The sequence below is a fragment of the Limanda limanda genome, chromosome 11 (genome assembly GCF_963576545.1).
Source record: "Limanda limanda chromosome 11, fLimLim1.1, whole genome shotgun sequence".
Lineage (NCBI taxonomy): Eukaryota > Metazoa > Chordata > Actinopteri > Pleuronectiformes > Pleuronectidae > Limanda > Limanda limanda.
The window spans coordinates 26,532,025-26,554,486 of NC_083646.1; the positions used below are offsets into that span (position 1 = coordinate 26,532,025).

General features: G+C 40.4%; 1 protein-coding gene across 2 annotated transcripts; it reads left to right on the forward strand.

The window, feature by feature from the left end:
* Nucleotides 1-539: 539 nt before the first annotated feature.
* fbxl4 (F-box and leucine-rich repeat protein 4) lies at nucleotides 540-20,954 on the forward strand. 2 transcript variants are annotated; one of them, XM_061081322.1, is made up of 9 exons: nucleotides 540-594; nucleotides 2,262-2,875; nucleotides 5,942-6,275; nucleotides 8,200-8,444; nucleotides 8,702-8,915; nucleotides 11,602-11,673; nucleotides 13,081-13,205; nucleotides 15,586-15,773; nucleotides 17,207-20,954. In XM_061081322.1, exons 2-9 carry the CDS (start codon nucleotides 2,379-2,381, stop codon nucleotides 17,368-17,370), a joined length of 1,839 nt encoding a protein of 612 aa, XP_060937305.1. In that variant the 5' UTR covers nucleotides 540-594; nucleotides 2,262-2,378; the 3' UTR covers nucleotides 17,371-20,954. The 2 variants fall into 2 exon arrangements, with proteins under 2 accessions (XP_060937305.1, XP_060937304.1); XM_061081321.1 differs by lacking the exon at nucleotides 540-594 and adding an exon at nucleotides 606-708.
* Nucleotides 20,955-22,462: the final 1,508 nt, after the last annotated feature.

Here is a 22,462-nt window from a genome sequence, read left to right on the forward strand (position 1 = left end):
AAGTGACAGTATATTGTATAACTGTTTAACGAGGACTCAAGAATGACATGGAATAATTCTGAAGTCAACTCAAGAGTATTGATTAAGGACTTCTTAATTGTTAACACAGACGGTTACAGTCCATTCCAAACAGGCAGGTTTAGAACAGGTACATTGGGAGTCCCTCAAAATAATACAGGTATTATGTGTTGACATGGTGAAAATTGTTTTAATCCGTGTCTAGATCTTTAGAAGTGTAAAGAAATTAGGCAACGTTAAATGATTCCAAGGGACACGCATGATGGAGTCCCTGGGATTGTTTCTTGACACTTCTGGACAGTCTCCGACCGGATGTTGATTATTTGTTGTACGGAACAGATGGTGCTTTAATGTTCCTACGTAACTCTTTGCAAAAATGTGACCTCTCAATACATTCGTATTCATATACCAATTTTGGAGGAAATCTTATCAAAGACGACATGAATATGTTTTCACCAGTTTTTTACAGTAGTGGGAATATAATGTTTAATAGGGAATTTTGAATGTGTCGCCTTTTCCTGACCAGTGCGTGCAGTGGGTTTAGAGCTGTCGGACTGTCCATGAAGGCACCACAAGGTAAAGGCAGGACAGGAGTGGAGTCTGGTGAAAAACATGATATCCTGAAACGGGAAGAAAAGCAATTGCTCTTTGCGAATGGATATATCGATCCGTATTGACCGTAAATCTGACGTACGTCCCGTCTTCTTTGACTGCTAACTATTGTGTAAACGACCTATGGAGGCTAACAGCCATGTTTTGACAGCTCAGCTGTCTGTGGACTAGCTAGCTGACGCTGGCTAACACTAGCTATTTAGCTTAAACACCAGCAACATACCCTGGGGGAAGGTAGCGAACTCACCTCTCTTGCTTGTGTCACTCCGCTTGTTAAGTCGTGTTGGTACTGCTATTGAACCGGGGTCTTCAGAAAGTTCGCTGGTAAATCAGCAATCGGAGCAAACGAGACAAGAGATGACATGTTAGCTGATGCTCAAGAGCAAAGCCATTCCTCTGAAGCATTGATTAAGTGAAGCTAATGTCCGACCGATTGGCCCCGATGACTTCGTTTCCTGTACAAACAACATCAAAGCTTGTGCCACACGTCAGTTCTTTTAAAAACACTGACACTAAAGCCAACGTTTTGACAACTCGGGTTGAACTGTCCTCAGTGGCCGATTGGTAGCGGTGGTGTTAGTCCTGTTAAGAATATGTCTGTTCGACTCTTCTTTTATTATAACAGTTATTTATAAATCACTTGTCAACGCAAAGAACAAAGTGCTGCACAACAGCAGAAAAATGGTTGAATTACAGAAGGAATTACATTAATAGTTATGGCAACAATAATGTTTAATATTGTAGACTCAAAATACCTGGCACCCCAAGTCAACTCAGGAATATGTCTTCTGAAAATAGTAAGTTTTAGCTGAAATTTAACCAAGGACACCATCTCAGACAGCATTATGTCATCAGGCAATTAATTCCAGAACCTTGGGGCCCTGTTGCAAATGCTCCCCCCCTAATGTTCGGCCTATATTCTGGAAGAGAAAGCAGATCCCAAGCAGCACAGAAGTAATGGAGGAATTAGAAGATCTGTGATATAACTTGTGGCCAGACCGCAAAGAGCCTTAAAATGAGTCTGTAACATTCTAAAATCAATCTTAATTCAAACTGGCGGCCAATGTTAAAACAATAAATGTGGTGTGTGTGGCTCTTCATTTATCACGTTTGAGTCACACGTCACTAAATGAAGTGCTAGTAAGAACATGTATGGCAGTGGGGGGTGTCAGACACCAGACCTTGAGGTGCCTGGCATCCTGCAGGTCAGTCCTGCCACTTACAGAGCCTGGCATCAGGTATGGTGTGAATAGCTGTCTGCAGGATCCTAGTCATTGAGGCCTGGGGGGAAAGGGGTCCTTTGATGATTTGGGGTGTTAGCATGCATTTTGGACATTTCAGTTGGACCTGTTAAACATGCAGTCATGTTAACTGGCTGCCTGCATGTTGTTAGTATGAATGCACATCATACATGTTTGCAGGACGACTCATCTCTCTCATCAGTGCAGCTTACCTTCTTATTTACCCTCCATTTAAAGACATAAAGTGTGGATGTAGCATGAATGTTTTCCATTTTTGAAATTGCTGAATATCTATATTTATATAATCTTTCTACATAACTACTTATTTTTTGTAATTCACTATTTGTTGTTCTCACTCTTACAAATGTTTTTTCTCTGCCTCACCCACAGATCATGTATGTGGCCAGGCCTCTTGACATCTCTTCGTACATCCCCAACCCTTGAGACCAGTGTGCTTCCACCAGTCTCTGTTTCTCCCCTCATCCTCCGCCAGCCCCAGAGTTACCTATGTTAACCCTCTTGAGCATGTTTTACTATATCTGTTTACGGCGACGCGCCAGGAGTGGGACTCGAGGTGAGGCGCTGACCAGTCGACGGGCCGTGGAGTCGGGCCAGCGAGCGGTGTTGCCGGTCAGTGTGGAGGTTGAGCAGTATGCCAAGGAGGTTCTTGACTTCAGCTCTCACTATGGCAGTGAGAATAGCATGTCCTACACCATGTGGAACTTGGCAGGGGTACCCAACGTGTACCCCAGCTCAGGGGACTTCACCCAGACGGCTGTATTCCGAGCATATGGGACATGGTGGGAACAGTGTGCCAGTGCTCCACCACCTTTCCGCCGCACCCCTAAAGGCTTCTTCAGCCAGGATTATATTGAGCTGGGCTTTGAGGAGCCTGTCTATCCTACAGCAGTGGAGGTGCTCGAGACATATTACCCAGGAGCCATCGTCAAGATCCTGGCCTGCTCTCACAACCCCTTCTCCCAGAATCCACCTACTGATGTCAGGTAACAACAGCCCTCTGTTGTGGGAAACCATCAACAGTCAGATATTAATTGCAATAATATTTTTAAGAAAACCATACAGCATTAGCAGTTCTTGCAGCCTGATACACATGTTATCATTCATCTAATATGACATTAATTGGGTTTTATTACATAAAGTAATATTTGTATTTAAGGTTTTTTAACACTTTGCTCACAAAATACTGGGCCTCATTCACCAATTATTTAATGTTTTTCTCAGAACTCACTTATGCAGGTTTATTTGTGATATGTTTTAGGCAATAACAGAATCCACACCCACTCACGAGCACACTTTGCTTGTTAGAGGGCTGACATGTTTATACAGTAGTGCATTTTCTTAAATGATTATTTTTCTGTATTTTGTGAAGCATTATGGCCTTTTTAAAATAAACAAATAAATACTTCACCATCACTTCAATTAATTTGTTGGCATGCAATAATCAACGATTGATCACACTAATTATCGGCCCAGAGTAGAGTTATTTCTGCACCCGGGGTCCATCAGCACAATGGCATATTAAGCTGCATTGAGATGTTTTAGATTGTGCCTTGAGGAGGGAACACATCTTCCTATGATCGAATTATCAGCTGATGGCAAACCACAGGGAACTGTATTTACATGAATGCCCCTGATGACATGCAGGTTCAGCTCAGTAAACTCTGGATGAGTCTTTCCTCCTCGAGTGGACAATGTGTCCCCTCTGTGTTTGGCACTGTTTTCTTTGAGATCAAAAATATATTTATCAGTGGTACATGCTTCTCTGGTTTATTTGGAAAAAGCATTACCTAAACATGTTGAAGCATCCCATTTATGTATTTTATATCTGTAGACTCTACTAATTATGATGGCTTGCTTTCTGTTCACTTCCTGCTGCAGTGCCTCAACTTCAGGTCTTATATCTTCATACACCATCTTTAGATTTTATGGGGGACTACCCATGAAAAGAAGCAGCAAGTTTTATATCTCCAGAGCATCCAAGCAGTGTAGGTAGTTTGATTATATATGTATTTAAAGAGGTATGAAAACAAGACCAACAACAGACCAGTCAAATAAACTACTGAAGGGGCATTTAGAATAGACACTGGGTGAAATTGGTTTTTGGTCTTTTGTAGGACAAGCAACCTCATCGTAGATAAGTATAAATTATGTGTTAGGGAGAAATATTGATGGTTAAATGGAGTTTTGTTATGTTCAGCTTAACCCTCTGTTTCAGTGATACAAAAAGCTTCAAAGGTTAACTTTAACCAATCACATTTTATTTGTATATCCCATCATATCCCCCATCACTTGAGTGAAGAAAATTTAAATCTTGTTTGTCCCTGGAGGGCAGTTCAAATGGACAACTATGGATTAGCTTGCGAAGCTTGTGAAGACCATATTCTCTGCTGTGGGTAAATACAAGGAATGGGGACAGACAGATTTTACTCATGTGAAACCAACCTGATCATGTTTTAACCCAATGAGAAACTGGCTATCAGCAAACCCAAGACCTGCTGGTCATTAACCAGATTAGAAAGTATCTCAATTGTTGATTGGTAAAATCAACACAATGAGAGTAATCGATGATTAATATGTTGTATTTACGCCAAATTTTTCTTAATAAAATTAATTGATTTATATGTAAATACATTATTGGACCCACAATAAGATATTTGCAATAATAAACTTCTGGGTTTCCTTTTTTAAAGTGCTGTTAAGCCAATAAGAAAAACTGCCACTCGGCTATGGGGTTGTGGCCTAAAGGGTGTGGGCACATAAAAGCTCCAGCAGATGGTGCTGTTTAGCTCAACATATTTATCCCAAAGTAATAAAATAACAATACAAAACTTGTAAACAAAGTAACAAATGTAAAAAAATGAATAAATAAAAATTTAAATCCACATATAAGCCTGGGTATTTTGTAACCTGGGATTCATGGATTCAAGATCTTCCCGTTGGTTTAGTTAGTGGTCAATGCCAAAGGTTTGTAGTGTGGATGGATAAGTGTTATGGAAGTACAGAAAATGTCAAGCCATAGGAGAGTTGACACTACCTGTGCAGATGCCATATTTTTGTGCCTTTTTATTCTCCTGATGGAGGGACTTTGCAACTACCTTTGAGTTGTAAAGTCCATACGTGTCTTAGTGTGCTTAAAATGTGGGCAGTGGTTACCTTTTAGGACCCTTTAGGTTTCGGACCTTGCCATGCATGTTGGCTGTCAGGTTGAAGATGGCTATGTACCAGTTCCTCCTCTATTGTTTGGAATCTCCTGACACTGATATATGGTGGTTCGGGAAAGCTCTGACGTAATGTTTCATCACTTTTAATGATACCCCAATTTTTGTTTGTGATCAGTTTAATATTTTCTGCTTCTGTACTGTATTTTGTGGCAAAAACTGTTTTATCTTTTCTAACTTTGGAGTCAGTTTTTGGCTTAAAGTTTGTCTGTCTAGGCCCTAGCTTCAAACTCATTTTCCATGTCACAGATTTTGCGTATTTGTTGAAACTGGCCAGAAAGGCATATTTTCTTGACGCCACTTTGGATGTAAACTGTTGGCATATAGAACGGTATTTCTGTCAATAGGTTTCTTTAATACTGATTTATGCAAGGTCCCTTGATTGTCTTTGAAAATGGTAGGATCTAAGAATTGTATCTTCTCCTTGCTGTAATCTAGAGGCAACTTGATGTGGAGTTACTACTATTCAAAATTGCATGAAAACCAGAAGTTCTGCTTCAGACCCAGACCAAAACAAACAGACATCATCAATGTACCATCCCCACAAGATATTGTACTTTAGAAAACCATTTATTTTTTGGTTAAATACAAAGTCTTCCTCCCATTTACCCTGGTACTTTGCATAAGAAGGGCTATAGCAAGCTCCCATTGCACATCCATTAATCTATAAAGAATGACTGTAGGTTAAATGGCAAAGTGTGTTGTACTATAGGTAGATTGGTGCTCACAAATCAGCACCAATCTCCTGCTAAGATTTTGGCCCCAGTTTGAAATCTCAAAGAATGGTGTATCTTTATGGGGCAACTGCCATGTAAACTTTCTCTTGTCCAGGTGGGAGGTGCTCTGGTCAGGAGGGCCCACTAAGGTGCTGACATCTCAGGCCCGCCAGTTTTCCCCCAACATCAAACATATCAACTTCCCCACCAACCTGCTGCGTCTGGAGGTCAACAGTTCTCTGCAGGATTACTACACAGAGCTGGATGCTGTTATTCTCCGCGGGGTAAAAGAGAGGCCCATGCTGGCCCTGTACAAGATGCCCATGATCGACATCAATGACCTGAGTGACAGCGAGGAGGAGCTGTCTGACATGGGACTTCCTTTCAGACAGGGAGGTGACAAGAACCAGAGGACAGGAAATGGCTACTTTGACAAGCTGCCCTATGAGGTAATTAATCAGCAGAACTATAATGCCACTCTGTAGAGCGTACATCTCATTCAAGGCCCAACAGTCTCCTTAAATTCAATAAAGCTGCACTGTTTTAATAGCTCAAAACAACACAGATCATAAAATCATAATCTTTGATCAAGATCCATGCATCATCTCTTGGGAACCTTGGAAATTGATAGAGGATTGATAGGATATCAGTCTGCTGTTGATATATCAATGAATGAGTATGTGCAATTTTGTTTGGCTAGAATTTAAGGTTACTGTTGGGCCATGGCTGAGATATGCACTCTCTGTTGGCCATATCTCAGCCATGGCTGATGTTTCTGTTGTTTGGCAAGTAGGAAAGTCATTTGAAACTCTGAACCTGATTGATTAATTTACCCACTGAAACAATTAATTGATTATTAAAACTATTGTGGAAGAGTCATCTGTTGACTAACACCTTCACAGCCTTACATTTCAAACTTTTCTAGAAGTTGGCATTGTTTTAAAATATCTGTATGTACATACAAGTGGATATTGTCATGAAAGAAAGCCTCTTTGATATTTATGCTAAGATATTAGTCAGAGCTGCTCCCTGAAAGTCAATTGGGAGATGAGGGGAACCTGAGTCCACAGAACACGCTTTATTTTAGCTGCCTCTTAGTGCACAGAGCTTAAGCTTTACTATTGAACTAGTCTAAAAAATGTCCGAACCAAAAGACTGACTGTGATGTTTAATAACTAAGCTATGACCTGGATCCCAGTTGTGACTGACTGTGTAGAAATGTTATGTTTTCAGTGAAGAAAGATCCTAACTGGAACTCTGACTCTAAATTGACAAAAAGGATGAATACAGGAATGCTTGTATTGAACACCAAATCCGATTCAAATAATCTTAATAGTATTTAGTAGTAGCAATGAATTAAACAATTTTCAAAATACAAGTGGGGAAGAAGTACACACACACACACACTGAACATCAGCACAGTACTAAAGGACAGTGAACCGATTAATAAAAAAACATACATACAAACATAGTTTCATCATTGGCTAAAATTATTTAAGAAAAATAAAAAGCACACACTGAATTGTACAACTTTTTGCTGTGATGAGTATCTAAGATTCTACGAGTCTTAGATTTGAATCAATAGATTATGATCTTAACTTATAATAACAATGCAATAATAATTTGCAGTATGTACTTCAAAAATCATTATATTTACAGTTTGTACACACTCAACGAAACAGTATTCCACAAAAACACATTCACATTGTGGCCTCGGCCTGAACTGACACCTGATCTTGTTTATACTCACGGACGCAGAGTCATTTTCATGCCATACTGACGCATCATGTCGTCTGAGGCGAGCTTCAAAACACCAGCAGTGCTCTTGATTTTCGTTCTCTTATCTCTTCTCCAAACCGCTGCCATTAACAGCAGTCTTCACAACCGTTGTGGGTTTGTCTCAGAAACACAATATAGCTATTATCTGTCGGCTGATACCCGCTTGAACACTATATTGTTAATAAAATGCAACCCCCCCCCCCCCCCACACACACACACACACACACACACACACACACACACACACACACACACACACACACACACACACAGACACACACTGTGAGAGGTACATGAACAAAGTGTAAAACCTGCTCACCTCGCCACTGATCCTGCAATCAGTGCTTTGTGTCCCAGATAACCACTGTTTGGATCTGCCTGTAGGAGGGACACAATTAACATTCTCTACTCTGCTCTGTTGTTTTCTGTTCTCTACAAAGTCCTAGTTCTCTTGAGTTTTCTGTTATATGCTTTGTTTTTTGCTAAAGTTATTTTCCAGTCACACCTTTTGTCTTTTTGTTGCCCCCCTCTCAAAACTTACCCTTTCCTAGCTCCTCTCCTCATCTAACCCCTCTCCTTGTCTTCCGTCCACAGCTCATTCAGCTGATACTGAGCCACCTGACCCTGCCAGACCTCTGCCGTCTGGCCCAGAGCTGTAAGCTGCTGCACCAGCACTGCTGTGACCCGCTGCAGTACACCCAACTGAGTCTTCAGCCCTACTGGGCCCGGCTGAGTGACGCTTCCCTGGGACACCTGCAGAGCCGCTGCACCCTCCTCCAGAGGCTCAACCTGTCCTGGACGGGCAACCGCACCGCTCTCACCCTGACCGGCTTCAGCAGGTCAGACCGTCAGTGGGCCAGAAGTGATAGAAAATGGAGATGACCTTGTAAAACTAGCAAAAGAATAAGCATATGCATAGTTTTGACTGAAGGACATACTAAGTATACTTTTTTTTTCAGTAATCCCCAAAAAATAAAAGAAGAGATCTTGAAAAAAAGATGTTAGTAATATTATTAGAAATAAGGGAGCAGAGGACTAGGTAGTTGATATGGGACTAATCTTGTTTCCTTTTCTATCCCCACATCTTCCTACTCAGTTTCATGAAGGCGTGTGGCGTAAGCTTGGTCTGTCTAGAGCTGTCGTGCTGCCATTTTCTGAATGAGGCCTGTTTGGAGGTCATCTCTCAGACTTGTACAGAGCTGCAAGGGCTCAACCTGTCCTCCTGTGACCGGCTGCACTCACAGGCCTTCACTCACATCTCTAAACTAACCCGCCTCCGCCGGCTGGTGCTCTATCGGACCAAAATAGAGGTAGGCTCAATCAAAATCACATTTTCAACTCCAGACATAATCTGTTCTGTTCAGGTTCTGCAGGACCTTTTTTCTTAACTGGTTGCCCTGGCTGTTGTTAATATAGAGATATACATGTTGTGGAGTTACTTTAAAGAAGTACCTCATATGCCTCTATTATTTGCCAATATTACTTCTTGTGTAGGATAACGCACACAGAAGTTACAGCAGCATGTCTAAGTCTGAAGAAGTAAAATCAGTCAAAGTACAATGTGTTGAGAACAATTCTAATACTTTGTTATGTTAAACTAGAAATCTATAATGTTTCATGGGCATCCTAATGTGCTCTTGTTCCTGTCCAGTGATCCATTCCTGCACAACTTTGTTTAAATGGTTCTTCCTCTTCATCCGTTTTATCAAAACTGGCCCTAAAAATGTAATGACTTTAATAGATGTAATTAATCGAGAAAAAAACAGTTTTTGCACTGTAGCAGCACTTGTTGATATTTGCACAGTGACGTAATTCAGCTGTCTGTACATTCATTTGCACCAATCTTCTTACACAGATGCAAATCAGATTTCAGCTGGTCACCAAGACCATAAGAAAACAAAGTTGCCTCAACTCCTTACCAAAGATCTGATTCATTTATATATGTCTATGCCAAATTACAAGGCAGCAGATGGCAGTGGTCTGCTTTACTAATAACAGCTTCCTTCCTTCCTAATTTTTCAAAAGCATGCATGATATCTGGTGCAAAAAATACAGCAAGTTCGATCTGTGAAAAGAAGACAAGAAGAAGCCTAGACTGCTTGGGGTTTTTGGCCTTGTGATTTTAAGAATGGGTCATCATCAAGCTCACCATTCTTTACACCAGGGATGTAAAGAAGCCCATTTACTTTTTTACTGTACTTAATTACATTTTTTCATGTATCTTTACTCAAGTGGTTAGTAGATTTCACTCCACTACATAATCGGACAATATCTGTGCTTTCTATTCTACAAATTTTTACAAAGTATAGTGTTACCAGATGTTTATATCTTTTTTTGTGTTTTTAAAAGTAATCAATAATGAGAGGGGATTTGGTCCACTTATCCAATAAGAACAGGCATGTAACATTAGACCCCACCTCCTCCTGCAGCAGCAGCATCACTGATGAAGAAACACCTTAAATTGATTCAAAAGAGACCACGACTGAGACTAAGCCATTGATTAACATGACAATAAAATGTTTTCAGTAGCATTATATGCAGCATTCTTTATTAGTATGACAGAGACTGAACAATTTTCTATCAAAATTGTTTTACAGTTGTCACAGTTGATTGTTGCATTAGGTAATAGGGTAGACTCAACAAGTACTTTTAATACTTTGAGTGTATTTAATAGGAAGTACTTATTTTTACTAATTGAATACATTTTTGTCTTTATTTGTACTTTCATTTAAGTAGCATGTTTGAGTAGCTATTACTTACACCACTACTTTCTACGTGACTCTTGCATAAATTAACAAACACCCCAAGTCACAATTTTCCATGCTTACATTGTCAGTGTCATTTTGATAGTTTCAAAAAGAGGTAAAACTCTTTCACAAAACTTTGATTTGACAAAAGCCATTGGCTGCAGATTGTTCAGTTCATGATGACTAGCTTAATACATAAATATACATACACTTTTGTCGTAATTTGAATACAAACGTTACAAAGCCCTGTCAGGGTGGAGGGCTAATATCTATTTCCACTATCTGCTTGTTTGATGATATATGCTTTGTGATGGAATTAGTTTATTATTTGATGTCATGGGTGAACATGAACAACTCGGAGCTCAGGGGGTCTTAAACACACATACTACATATGTGCAGGTTCAAGCCTGTCTGACGTGTAAAACCGCTGTCTCTGATGTTGGTGTTACACCTCAGCGTATCTCCAGTGTTTTCTGTCTGTTAGAGCAGCACGAGGCAGTGTCGAGTTTCTGCGGCAGAGCCAGGCAACATGCTGCAAGTTGTTTGTTCCCGGGCAGACAGAGCGAGCTGTGTGTCTGTTTTAAGCCCCGACATCTCAGCTGTCATTACCCTGTCACTGTTCTAATTAAATGGCTAGCTTGCCGCAGAGAGGCGTTTATAAAGATGCCAGTGACGAGTCTGAGTACGAACACCAAACGCACACACAAGAGGCTTTTCCTTTCATGTCTGACACTTTCTCCTGCCACTGAGGTTCATGTGTTGGCTGGTGCAGTTTTGAATTCCCATATCTCCCTTCTAGCTGCAGCTCCCCTGGAGAGACCTCTGTCCTTGCTATGCTGACTTTGTGAGGAGAAGTAAAAAAAAAAATCTGTTTTGCAATATTAAGTTCCCTCACATTCAGAAAAGTGTGCCAGGCAGCAGACAGGAAATCCTTTTGGAAGGACTTAGGATGGCATTATCAGACTTGTTATAATTATTTAAACGTATTTCGTTATTTGGATGTATACCTTTTATAGAATCACACTCAGATCAGATATCAGGGCTTTACTCTGTTGTTGATCATGTTGATCAATAAAGCAGTTATTTATTGATCTTTTCCAGCTGTTTTGACCATTATTGCTACCTGATGTAGTCTAATTCTAATACATGTTGCTGCTGTTTCTGAATATAACCCATATTTCTCAATTGAATGACACCTTTTAAAGCACTAGTCTCTAACCCTGTGACTTTCTTCTCCTTGTATCTCCAGCAAACATCTATTCTGAGCATCCTGACTTCCTGCATAGAGCTCAGGCACCTCAACCTAGGGAGCTGTGTGAGGGTGAGAATGTAAACACACACACACACACATACACTAGATGTTCCTATAGTTTATTCTACCAAGCTGTCAAGTTTTTTCCCCTGTAAAAAATGCTTGTCAGCACATTAAAAACTAATTTGTGCGACATGTACCGTATGAAAAACTTAATTTAAAAGATAGTAATTCTTCCTAGATGTATTAACTTTTGTTCTTTTTTAGTTATTATGGTGGAACTAGATGATAAAATAAGTTCTATAGCATCTTTATCTGTATTTATTTGCTCACATGGTTTAACCTGAGCCAAGCCAACAATGATAGCAATCATAATTTCCTTTCAGGGTTTGTAGCATAAATCTGTTAATATATGTTAAGTTGTTTTTTATTTAAATACACTTGTATCTGATTGGTTCTCTGTATCGACGAATATGCAAAGTCAAGGTATCAGAATCGGTATCAGGATGAGTCCCTTTTATATAAAATTCTATAAAAAAGAAAAAATTGGTTTAAGCACTCTGTTCACTTATTCACTCCGCCAGTATTTAACTGACAAAGTGACTCAATAACTCAACCACACAACTTGTCATTAGCTTAGTTTCCATCCAATTGATTCATATTTGATGCAAATTAGATCTTTGCAACTCGGAAAATATGTGTGGAAATCTAAATCTTTTTTTCTTAAGAACCAAATCACAGCAACTCCTTCAGCTGAAGTTTTAATAACCGTCCACTGCTAACCACGGTAAATGTTTTGCATGTTGTTATTTCTGTGGGTTAGGTGCCCGCACTGGCTGTTTGGCTGCTAAATTACATTTCCTTGCTTTCATCTTAGGATGAAAGGATGAAATATGGCCAACATTACCTGACACCAAAGAACAATAACAGTCCTGCATACACAAATCACTTCTTGAAAGACTATATCATTTCCTTTTTTGATGATGATGATGTTCTCTGTTGGAGCTTTGTTCCCTCTTGAGAGGGAGGTTATGTGCTTCAAACTAGCCGATACATCTACTCAGCTTTTTATTGTTGCTGCATTTCAAAAGTTTGTTCAAAACACACAAGACAGACAGTTAGAAAAGTAGTTACACGCTCATTACTTCATTCCCCTAACAGCATCATTTTCTCGGACCTCAACATCAACTTTATATAGGTCCTCAGTCATGGCATCCTCAAGGCAGATCCCTGAATTCTGTGACTGCATGAAATACACAGAGACATTTTAAAGTATCTAAAGTATTGGAAGTTAACTCCACAAAATGACTCTCCATCTTGACAGCGTCACTTCGACAAACATAGTATCCATTCATAAGTATTTAATACTCTGAGGGCCCATTTCTTCCTCCAAAGAATCCCAGTGAAGCTACGAACAGGCAGACAGACACCCTGCAGAGTGAAAATGTATGTTTAAGCTGACTGTCTCTCGTGCAGATTGAGGACTGTGACGTTGTGACCAGCATGCTGGCTGCTCGCTGCCGCTCCCTCTGCTCACTGGACCTGTGGCGTTGCAGAAACCTGACAGATCGAGGCCTGGCCGAGCTTGTCTCTGGCTGCAGGTGAGCAGTGCAGTTGTGTTCCAGGCTTTGAAAATGTTTATCTTATACGCGAACAAACATAGTCAAAATTCATTTTTTATCAGGTTTTCATTCTTTTGCAGTGTCGGGCTGCTGCTGTGTGCTGTAAAGCAATAACACATAAGGCACATTACGCCTCAATATGTAATATAATGTAGTGACCAGTTATGATAGCAGATATTCCCAGTGAATTCCCTTGTGTTTGGTGAATCACTACATTAGAGTTATTTCATTATGCCCCAGTGCCTTTCAAATCTTTATTGTTTTACCACTAAATGTTTTGTTGGTAAATAGACGATTTACAAGTTTTGTTTTCAAGTCACAAGGTAGAGAAGGGCTTTAAGGGCTGAGAAAAAAAATGTCAATAACATTGATAATTTACAGCCGCTGGTGTGACAGAGCACTGGTAAACAGTTTATTCAGTCGCACCAAATTTAACACTGCATTTCCAATGTTTGGTGACAATAGACCGACAGACCGACAGACCGACAGACCGACAGACCGACAGACCGACAGACAGACAGACAGACAGACAGACAGACAGACAGACAGACAGACAGACAGACAGACAGACAGACAGACAGACAGACAGACAGACAGACAGACAGACAGACAGACAGACAGACAGACAGACAGACAGACAGACAGACAGACAGACAGACAGACAGACAGACAGACAGACAGACAGACAGACAGACAGACAGACAGACAGACAGACAGACAGACAGACAGACAGACAGACAGACAGACAGACAGACAGACAGACAGACAGACAGACAGACAGACAGACAGACAGACAGACAGACAGACAGACAGACAGACAGACAGACAGACAGACAGACAGACAGACAGACAGACAGACAGACAGACAGACAGACAGACAGACAGACAGACAGACAGACAGACAGACAGACAGACAGACAGACAGACAGACAGACAGACAGACAGACAGACAGACAGACAGACAGACAGACAGACAGACAGACAGACAGACAGACAGACAGACAGACAGACAGACAGACAGACAGACAGACAGACAGACAGACAGACAGACAGACAGACAGACAGACAGACAGACAGACAGACAGACAGACAGACAGACAGACAGACAGACAGACAGACAGACAGACAGACAGACAGACAGACAGACAGACAGACAGACAGACAGACAGACAGACAGACAGACAGACAGACAGACAGACAGACAGACAGACAGACAGACAGACAGACAGACAGACAGACAGACAGACAGACAGACAGACAGACAGACAGACAGACAGACAGACAGACAGACAGACAGACAGACAGACAGACAGACAGACAGACAGACAGACAGACAGACAGACAGACAGACAGACAGACAGACAGACAGACAGACAGACAGACAGACAGACAGACAGACAGACAGACAGACAGACAGACAGACAGACAGACAGACAGACAGACAGACAGACAGACAGACAGACAGACAGACAGACAGACAGACAGACAGACAGACAGACAGACAGACAGACAGACAGACAGACAGACAGACAGACAGACAGACAGACAGACAGACAGACAGACAGACAGACAGACAGACAGACAGACAGACAGACAGACAGACAGACAGACAGACAGACAGACAGACAGACAGACAGACAGACAGACAGACAGACAGACAGACAGACAGACAGACAGACAGACAGACAGACAGACAGACAGACAGACAGACAGACAGACAGACAGACAGACAGACAGACAGACAGACAGACAGACAGACAGACAGACAGACAGACAGACAGACAGACAGACAGACAGACAGACAGACAGACAGACAGACAGACAGACAGACAGACAGACAGACAGACAGACAGACAGACAGACAGACAGACAGACAGACAGACAGACAGACAGACAGACAGACAGACAGACAGACAGACAGACAGACAGACAGACAGACAGACAGACAGACAGACAGACAGACAGACAGACAGACAGACAGACAGACAGACAGACAGACAGACAGACAGACAGACAGACAGACAGACAGACAGACAGACAGACAGACAGACAGACAGACAGACAGACAGACAGACAGACAGACAGACAGACAGACAGACAGACAGACAGACAGACAGACAGACAGACAGACAGACAGACAGACAGACAGACAGACAGACAGACAGACAGACAGACAGACAGACAGACAGACAGACAGACAGACAGACAGACAGACAGACAGACAGACAGACAGACAGACAGACAGACAGACAGACAGACAGACAGACAGACAGACAGACAGACAGACAGACAGACAGACAGAAAGGTTGTTGATCACATCTAATTCCATGTGAATGGGAATTGGTCTGTGTTTGTTCAGGATGCTGGAGGAGTTAGACCTGGGATGGTGTCCCACACTGCAGAGCAGCACTGGATGTTTCCAGCATCTCGCCCGCAGCCTCCCACGCTTGCGCAAACTCTTCCTCACCGCCAACCGCACTGTCTGCGACTCAGACATAGAGGAGCTGGCCGCCAGCTGCCCCTCATTGCAGCATCTCGACATACTGGGTAAAGACTGATATCACACATGTGTGTTCACATACATTTGTTATTTATTAATTTTGATTTGTTAATAGCTCGTGCAACTAAAGCTGCTAATGTAAACTTCACATTAAGCACTGTAGGATGTGGTCAGGTGTCATAGTGAACAGCAGATTCACAGCAGCAACCTCTGAAGACAGAATCAATGTATAATGGAATCACTCCAACACTGTTACCTTGTTCTCGGCCATTGATCATCACATGAATGAATAAGGGACTGCATCAAAGAATCATGGACATAATTTTGCATGGCTGCACTACATGTGTCTATGCTCATAGAAAACAAATGTTGTTTTTGCCTTTGATTTATGTTTTCTCATTATGTTTTGAGTTTAGAATATTCATGTCCAAGTTTCTCCTGTGATATTTGGTCATAGCCCTGTAAATATACAGCCACATGTTGGTATGAACTCTTGATGTCATGATACCAAAAATGTTGTAGTCGATACCGATACCATGACATTTCCATGATTCTCGATACCCAATTTGATACCACAGCAAAGAACAAAATCAAAACAATAGATCCCATTTACTTCAACAAACACACCTTTATAACAATATTTGAACTTACAAAAAATATTCATGGCTATGTTGCCTTCAAATAATAAATACAAAGAAAAGACTACTAACATTATGAAACAGAGCAGTGGCCTGTAGAAAAATTATGAGATTTCAGTTAACAGTTATAGCTCAACGACTATAAATCACCAGTTGAAGGCAATAAATATGAAGCATAATATTTTGGTCTGGACTATGTCTTTAATATTACGCAGTTATAAATCGTATTGGTAATATAGGAATGTCTATTTTTTTTTTTATGGGACACGGTGATGAAGTTCCCTAGTGATTTGATGATAAATTACCAATCAGCCTCCAATGTCAAGATTCATCAGTTATGTAAAGTTTAGCTATGCAGGTTTTTGTTTTCTTTTTGTTCAAAGGTTTTTTACCTGGCTTTGTGCATTTACATATTTTGAGAGTATTCACAGTTTTCCTTTTTGCGCTATATATTCTCCTAGTCAAGAGTTTTGCCTTCCTGGCTTTAGGTTAGTTTTTTTTCTAGATTTTAGGACACATTGTTAGTAGCGGATCCTAGGATCAGATGTTTCGTCCATAATCACTATACACCCTCACCTGAGGAAAGCCCTGCCAGGGTTGATCGAGGACAGTTTTTTGAATTTATAATTTGTAATTTGAGGAATTTGTAATTGGTATCAAGAGCTGAAATGTATTTTTTTGTACATTAATCTGCTTGGTGTTTAAAATGTTGCTGTCCATGTCTGATTTACTCTACTCAGAAATTTTGCGCATATTTTTTGGGGGGCACATTTACTTCCATTATTTGCCTTGTATTTCTTTGCTTATGCTTGTTTCCCTGTTGTGACTTGTCTCTCGGACAGGCACGCGGTTGGTGAGTCCCGCCTCGCTGAAGAAGCTTCTCCAGGCGTGTCCTCGGCTTCTCCTCCTGGACGTCTCCTTCTGCTCCCAGATAGACATGCGGGTCGTCCAGGAGCTCTGTGGCCTCTTCCCCAATGTTGCCATCAAGAAGAGTTTCACTCAGTGATCCCCAGCAGAGGAAGTAAGAGCGGGGTGGTGCTCATCAGCAAACACTGCCTCAGAGTGAGTCAGTTACTGGAGGAAAACCTGCCTGCTTCTGTGTCACAGACCAGATCTTTTAGTGGTCAGCAAACAAACCAGTTAGACTGGATGAGGAGGTTTTTGGATCAACTGGCTGGATACTAACAACCACAGACTGCTAGTGAAAGGATGAGAAAATGTGAGACTTTTTTTGTTGTTAATATTTTTGGACACTTGAAATTATCAGGAAAGATTCTGCATCTTCCAAAAATATGAATCACCACTTACGTATTGCCAAGAGAAAAGCTGTAACATATGCCTTCTTACTGGATGCGAGACACACATACAATCTGACAATGTGAGAAATCCTCCCATGAACATTGTGTGAGTGCAACAAATTGGAGAAAAAAGTGTAAAACTCACACTTTATGAAAACTGTGAAAAACAAAACCTGTGTTTGGTAGCCAGATACTCATGTTCGCTAGTTACACATTTAAAGATCAGGGCCTTGGTCAGTGCCTTGTCAGAATGTGCTGCAAACAAGTTATTTTAATGCACGAGGGTCACTCTGACGGCACCTGTCAACATTAAGTCATTTTGATTTTGATTTAGGAATTCATACTCGATGCAGTTGTGCTCACAGGTAAGGGGGGTGTTAAAGGCAGTGAACGCAGCCTTATTTCACACACTACTGTGTGGATTGTGCCAACTTAAACCTAGATGCAGATATCGCTGGGTATGTGTTGCTGCAAACTGACTGCTTAATCTCACGCTCGAGCTGAAATAACAGAAACATGCCTGACATACACCTTCAACATGTTGTCATCCAGAAACATGTGAGAACTTGAATAACTAAACTGGAAAAAAAGTAATTTTGATTTACACATGCTACAAATGCAGACAAAGGAAAAGCATCAAAGGCATAACAATCAACAGCAGACAGAGGGACTCTTTTCAAATAAAAGTAGTAACAAGTAACACTTGAATAACTTTACAGCGGTATGAACAGAGAAGACCGGCCAATTCTCTCCTGAAGCTGAAATCATTGACTGTTTGACCTTTTGCTTTGCGTTTGTCAATCACCTTAAGTTTTAAATGAATTTACGCTCAGTTGGCCAATTGATTTACTGACTTATCTTTCAACCAATAATGGCTGATGTATCTGATTTAAAAAATATGTATTTTTTTTTTACTGCAGATGGATAAAATAATTATGTATGAAACCGCTCGTGTTGATTGAGCATTTTGGCATGGTAGGTGATTGAGAATAATTCCAGTATTTTTAAACCTGGGCTCTATTTTTCCCTAAATTTTTGTATTATTAGTGACCATAATGTTAGGAATATGTCCAATAATGACCATGATGACCTGATTATAGCTGCAAAACGTATGCAAGGAAATCACCGGCAGTAGTGTGCATCATAGCATGTTCACCAAAAGTGCTTGTCTTTGCCCCCAGGCTCAGATTATTATTACAAGTGTCTGACAACTTTGCGGAAAGGATCCCTACAGAGATAGACCTTGCTAAAGAGTTTAAATGGCTTTTATAGCACTTTGTTCAAAATCACCAGACTCCTTTGAGAAAAGCTATAATTTAGTCAAACACATATTTTCCCTATATGACTGGCAGTATTGTCATCCTGGTCGAAATGTGTCCTGTTAGGTTAACTGACTGTTTTGTCATTGTAGTCTGGTGTCTTTGAACTGGGCTTGTTACTGGTGAAACAAAAAGGATCTTGCTCTTCAACAGAAAGGTCGATCTCTGTATGGATCTTTTCAATACAGTTTCAGAGACTGCTGAAAAAACAAGCACTTTGAATGGATGCACTTTGACACTGACATACAACCAGATGGACTGTCCCTATAAATCATTTATACAAAAAAATTGGACCCGGTTAAAAATACCACGATTATCACGTAATGAGAAATGAAAGGCTTAACTGATCTTGAGACAAGTTGGTTTAAATTTGTAGATGTAACCTGTGTTGGGTTGACTTCTGTTTAAATCTGCCCTTAATTTAAAATTATGTGTTTCTTCAGTTTTTAATGAGATAATTCACTTTATCCGGCTCAAGTAAAGCAAAAATTCAGGTTAGGTTTTTTTTTAGTCAGCCTGGCCAATGTTAATTGTAATTAGAGTCATTGATAATTGAGTATGCTTAAGCCATACCGGTCATTAAGTTGTTTGGGACTGGATTTTATTTTAAGGTAGCTGGAGGTCCATGGTTTTTAGGATGATGAGAGTTTTTTGTCTCAAAAGCTCAAGTTTGAACATCACCGGTTCCAAAGTGCTTTTGTGATGTTGCATGTTTTTCCTCTTGTTATTCACATTAAGCTGTTGGATACAGCCACTTACTTTCTGTGCTCACCACCAAACTGATGTAGGGGTTCTGTGAATGAAGCTGAGTAGAGTCAAAGTGACACATTGTAAATGTGATCTCAGTATTTGTCCTGAAACTCAGGGGTTATATATTTCATCTGGTTTGAATTTTTCAATATATATTTTATTCCAGAAACCAGCACATCTCAATAGTAACACAAGACTGACTCAGCTTTGAGGTTACCTGCTGTAGGCGTTGATCTTGACCAACAAACACAACACAAATGATAATTAGCACTGAAGTTACGGACACACAGGATACACAGCTCATTGGGTGTTAAATGTTGCATTAATTATATGATTATGAAAAATATATTCCTGTAATCAATTATTTCATTTTTGTAATATATAAAGCCACAGTTGCAATGTGGCTGGAGTGCTTGAAAGGCATTTCTTTTCTTTTTTTCTGGAAAAAAATAACTTGAAGTTTTATTTAAAGCACATGCGTTTGGTCAATATTTGTGCCTTATACTCCAGTTTGAATGTGGTTTGGTGTCCCTGTGGTATAGATTGTAGTGAAGTGCTTTGCTTTTATGCCCTTCAACCAAAGTAATACACAGAAACATGGTCATTAGTGTCACTGCTGTATTTGACCACTTTATACGCCAAATGTTGTATATCAGCCATGTTAATTAATATGCAAAACAATATTTATTTATATTGATCCCTGTGTGATTAAAATGCTATTTAAAATCATTATCTTTATAGAAAAAACTGTAATGTTCTATTTGGGATATACAGCATTTTGTTTTCTTACCCAAAGTCAAACGAGAGGAACGATATTTCACCTCAATGCATTCAGCAGGTCTGGCCTAGATTAGCACAGAGGATGGGATGACTTCTTTAGCCTAGCTAAGTATAAAGAACAGAAGTATGTCCTACAATTAGCCTAGTACAAGGAACAGCATTATGTCCTGCACTAAGCTAAATAGCCTAAAAAGAACAGAAGTATATCCTGCTTAGCTTAGTATAAGAATTGTACATGTTTAGCCTAAATCAGGGTAATTTAGCTTTAGAAAAAAATGCTGTTGGGGGACTGATGCTAGTGGTATAGTGGAATTTTTTGCTAAGCTAGGATAAACAGAAACCTGGTGCAGGATGAGCCTGAAATCCAACAGATATAAATAACCCAATATAATATTGGTTTAATGAAAAAAACCATTAAAAAGCTGGACTGTCCCATTAAAGTCATAGTTTCATAGTTCTGTTGAAATGTATAATTTTCTATTTGTTTTTTTTATTTTTCAGTGGTTGTGTTTGAAATGGAAGGTGTGCTTACAGTATGGCATTAATATGTGTTTCTATGAGGGCTCATGGATGATGAAAGTATTACCCCAGAGAGTTAGAATCAGACAACGGAGGATGAAAACATTTTTATTATATAGCTGGCTGACTAGAAGCTAAGAAGTGCGCATGTCAGGGTTTTCTGGCCCACCCAAGACAAGTATTTTCAAGATAATTACTTATGTGTTGTATTTGTTTGCCACCTTGAGTGACTGGGACGACCTTGCTTTTCTTTCAAGAGTTTGCATTTTCTCCCCTCCCTGTCTGGCTGTGTAGTCAGCCTTTGTGCTACGGGTTGGACATGCAGTGATGCTGACATGACCGCGAACACCACTGTTGTGTTAAAAGGTTGTGCCTCTGTTATGATGAAACCGGTGCTTCACTTTCACCAGATTTTAAATAAACTGAACACTGATGACCGACACTGAAAGCTTTGTTGCTCTGTGACTCCACAGTTCTCTTGCCATTCTTCAAGGACATATTTTTCTTCATTGCTACAAAGACATTAAAGGGAAGTGTTTGAGTCCACAAAACACTTTCAGGGGCAAACGGTGTTGCAGCCAAATCCAATACAATTGAGGTAAATGGTGACCGATTCTTCAACTGTAAAAGAACAACTGAAAAAAAAAAGATAAAATGCTTCCTCTGGTGTCATCCGAGTGTCCTTAAGCCTGTGATTCAACTGCTAACGTGGCTCCAGGGAAGGATATCAGAGGACAGTTAGGCTAAAACACATTTTTAATCACTGGGTTTCGAGTCTAATTTGAATGTCGGGGCATACAGACACTTTGATGACACCACACAAGCAATATTGAGGCATTTTTTCTTTTTTCAGTTTTTTTTACATTTGTAGAGGTGGCCACCATTTACTTCAATTGAATTGGATTTGGCTGCAACGCTGTTTAACCCTGAAACTCCCAAAGTGTTTTGTGTCCTCAAACACTTCGACCTCCCCTCTATCGGCATAGTGGTGAGCAGATGATTAGTTAATTTTCATTCTTGGGTGATCTATCCCTTTAACTTGCTAATATGGCTTTCTTACTTATTCTCCAGCCTTATTGCACAGTGAACTATTACTGTCGTAAAAAATGTGAATTGCGTTACTGTGTCATGCCAAGGCCTTGTCAGAAGACTAGTGTAAAGTGTGACTTGAGGAAAGGATGGTCGTCTACTGAAATCACAACCACCAGAGAAGCCTTCAGTCAGATTGACTGACTGAACAGTAGTGGTGGAATGATCCGTTATGTCCTTAACCCTCTGCTATTTTACAGTTTATTAATACCACAGGGAGGCATGACATTAGTTTGTCTTCTTAACTGTGTTTTAATGAATTGTTTATGCCTGGTTTAATGATGTATATTGTGGCCCTGTAATGTGCCCTAATGACGGAGAACGAGGCGGCCTCGGCTGAAGT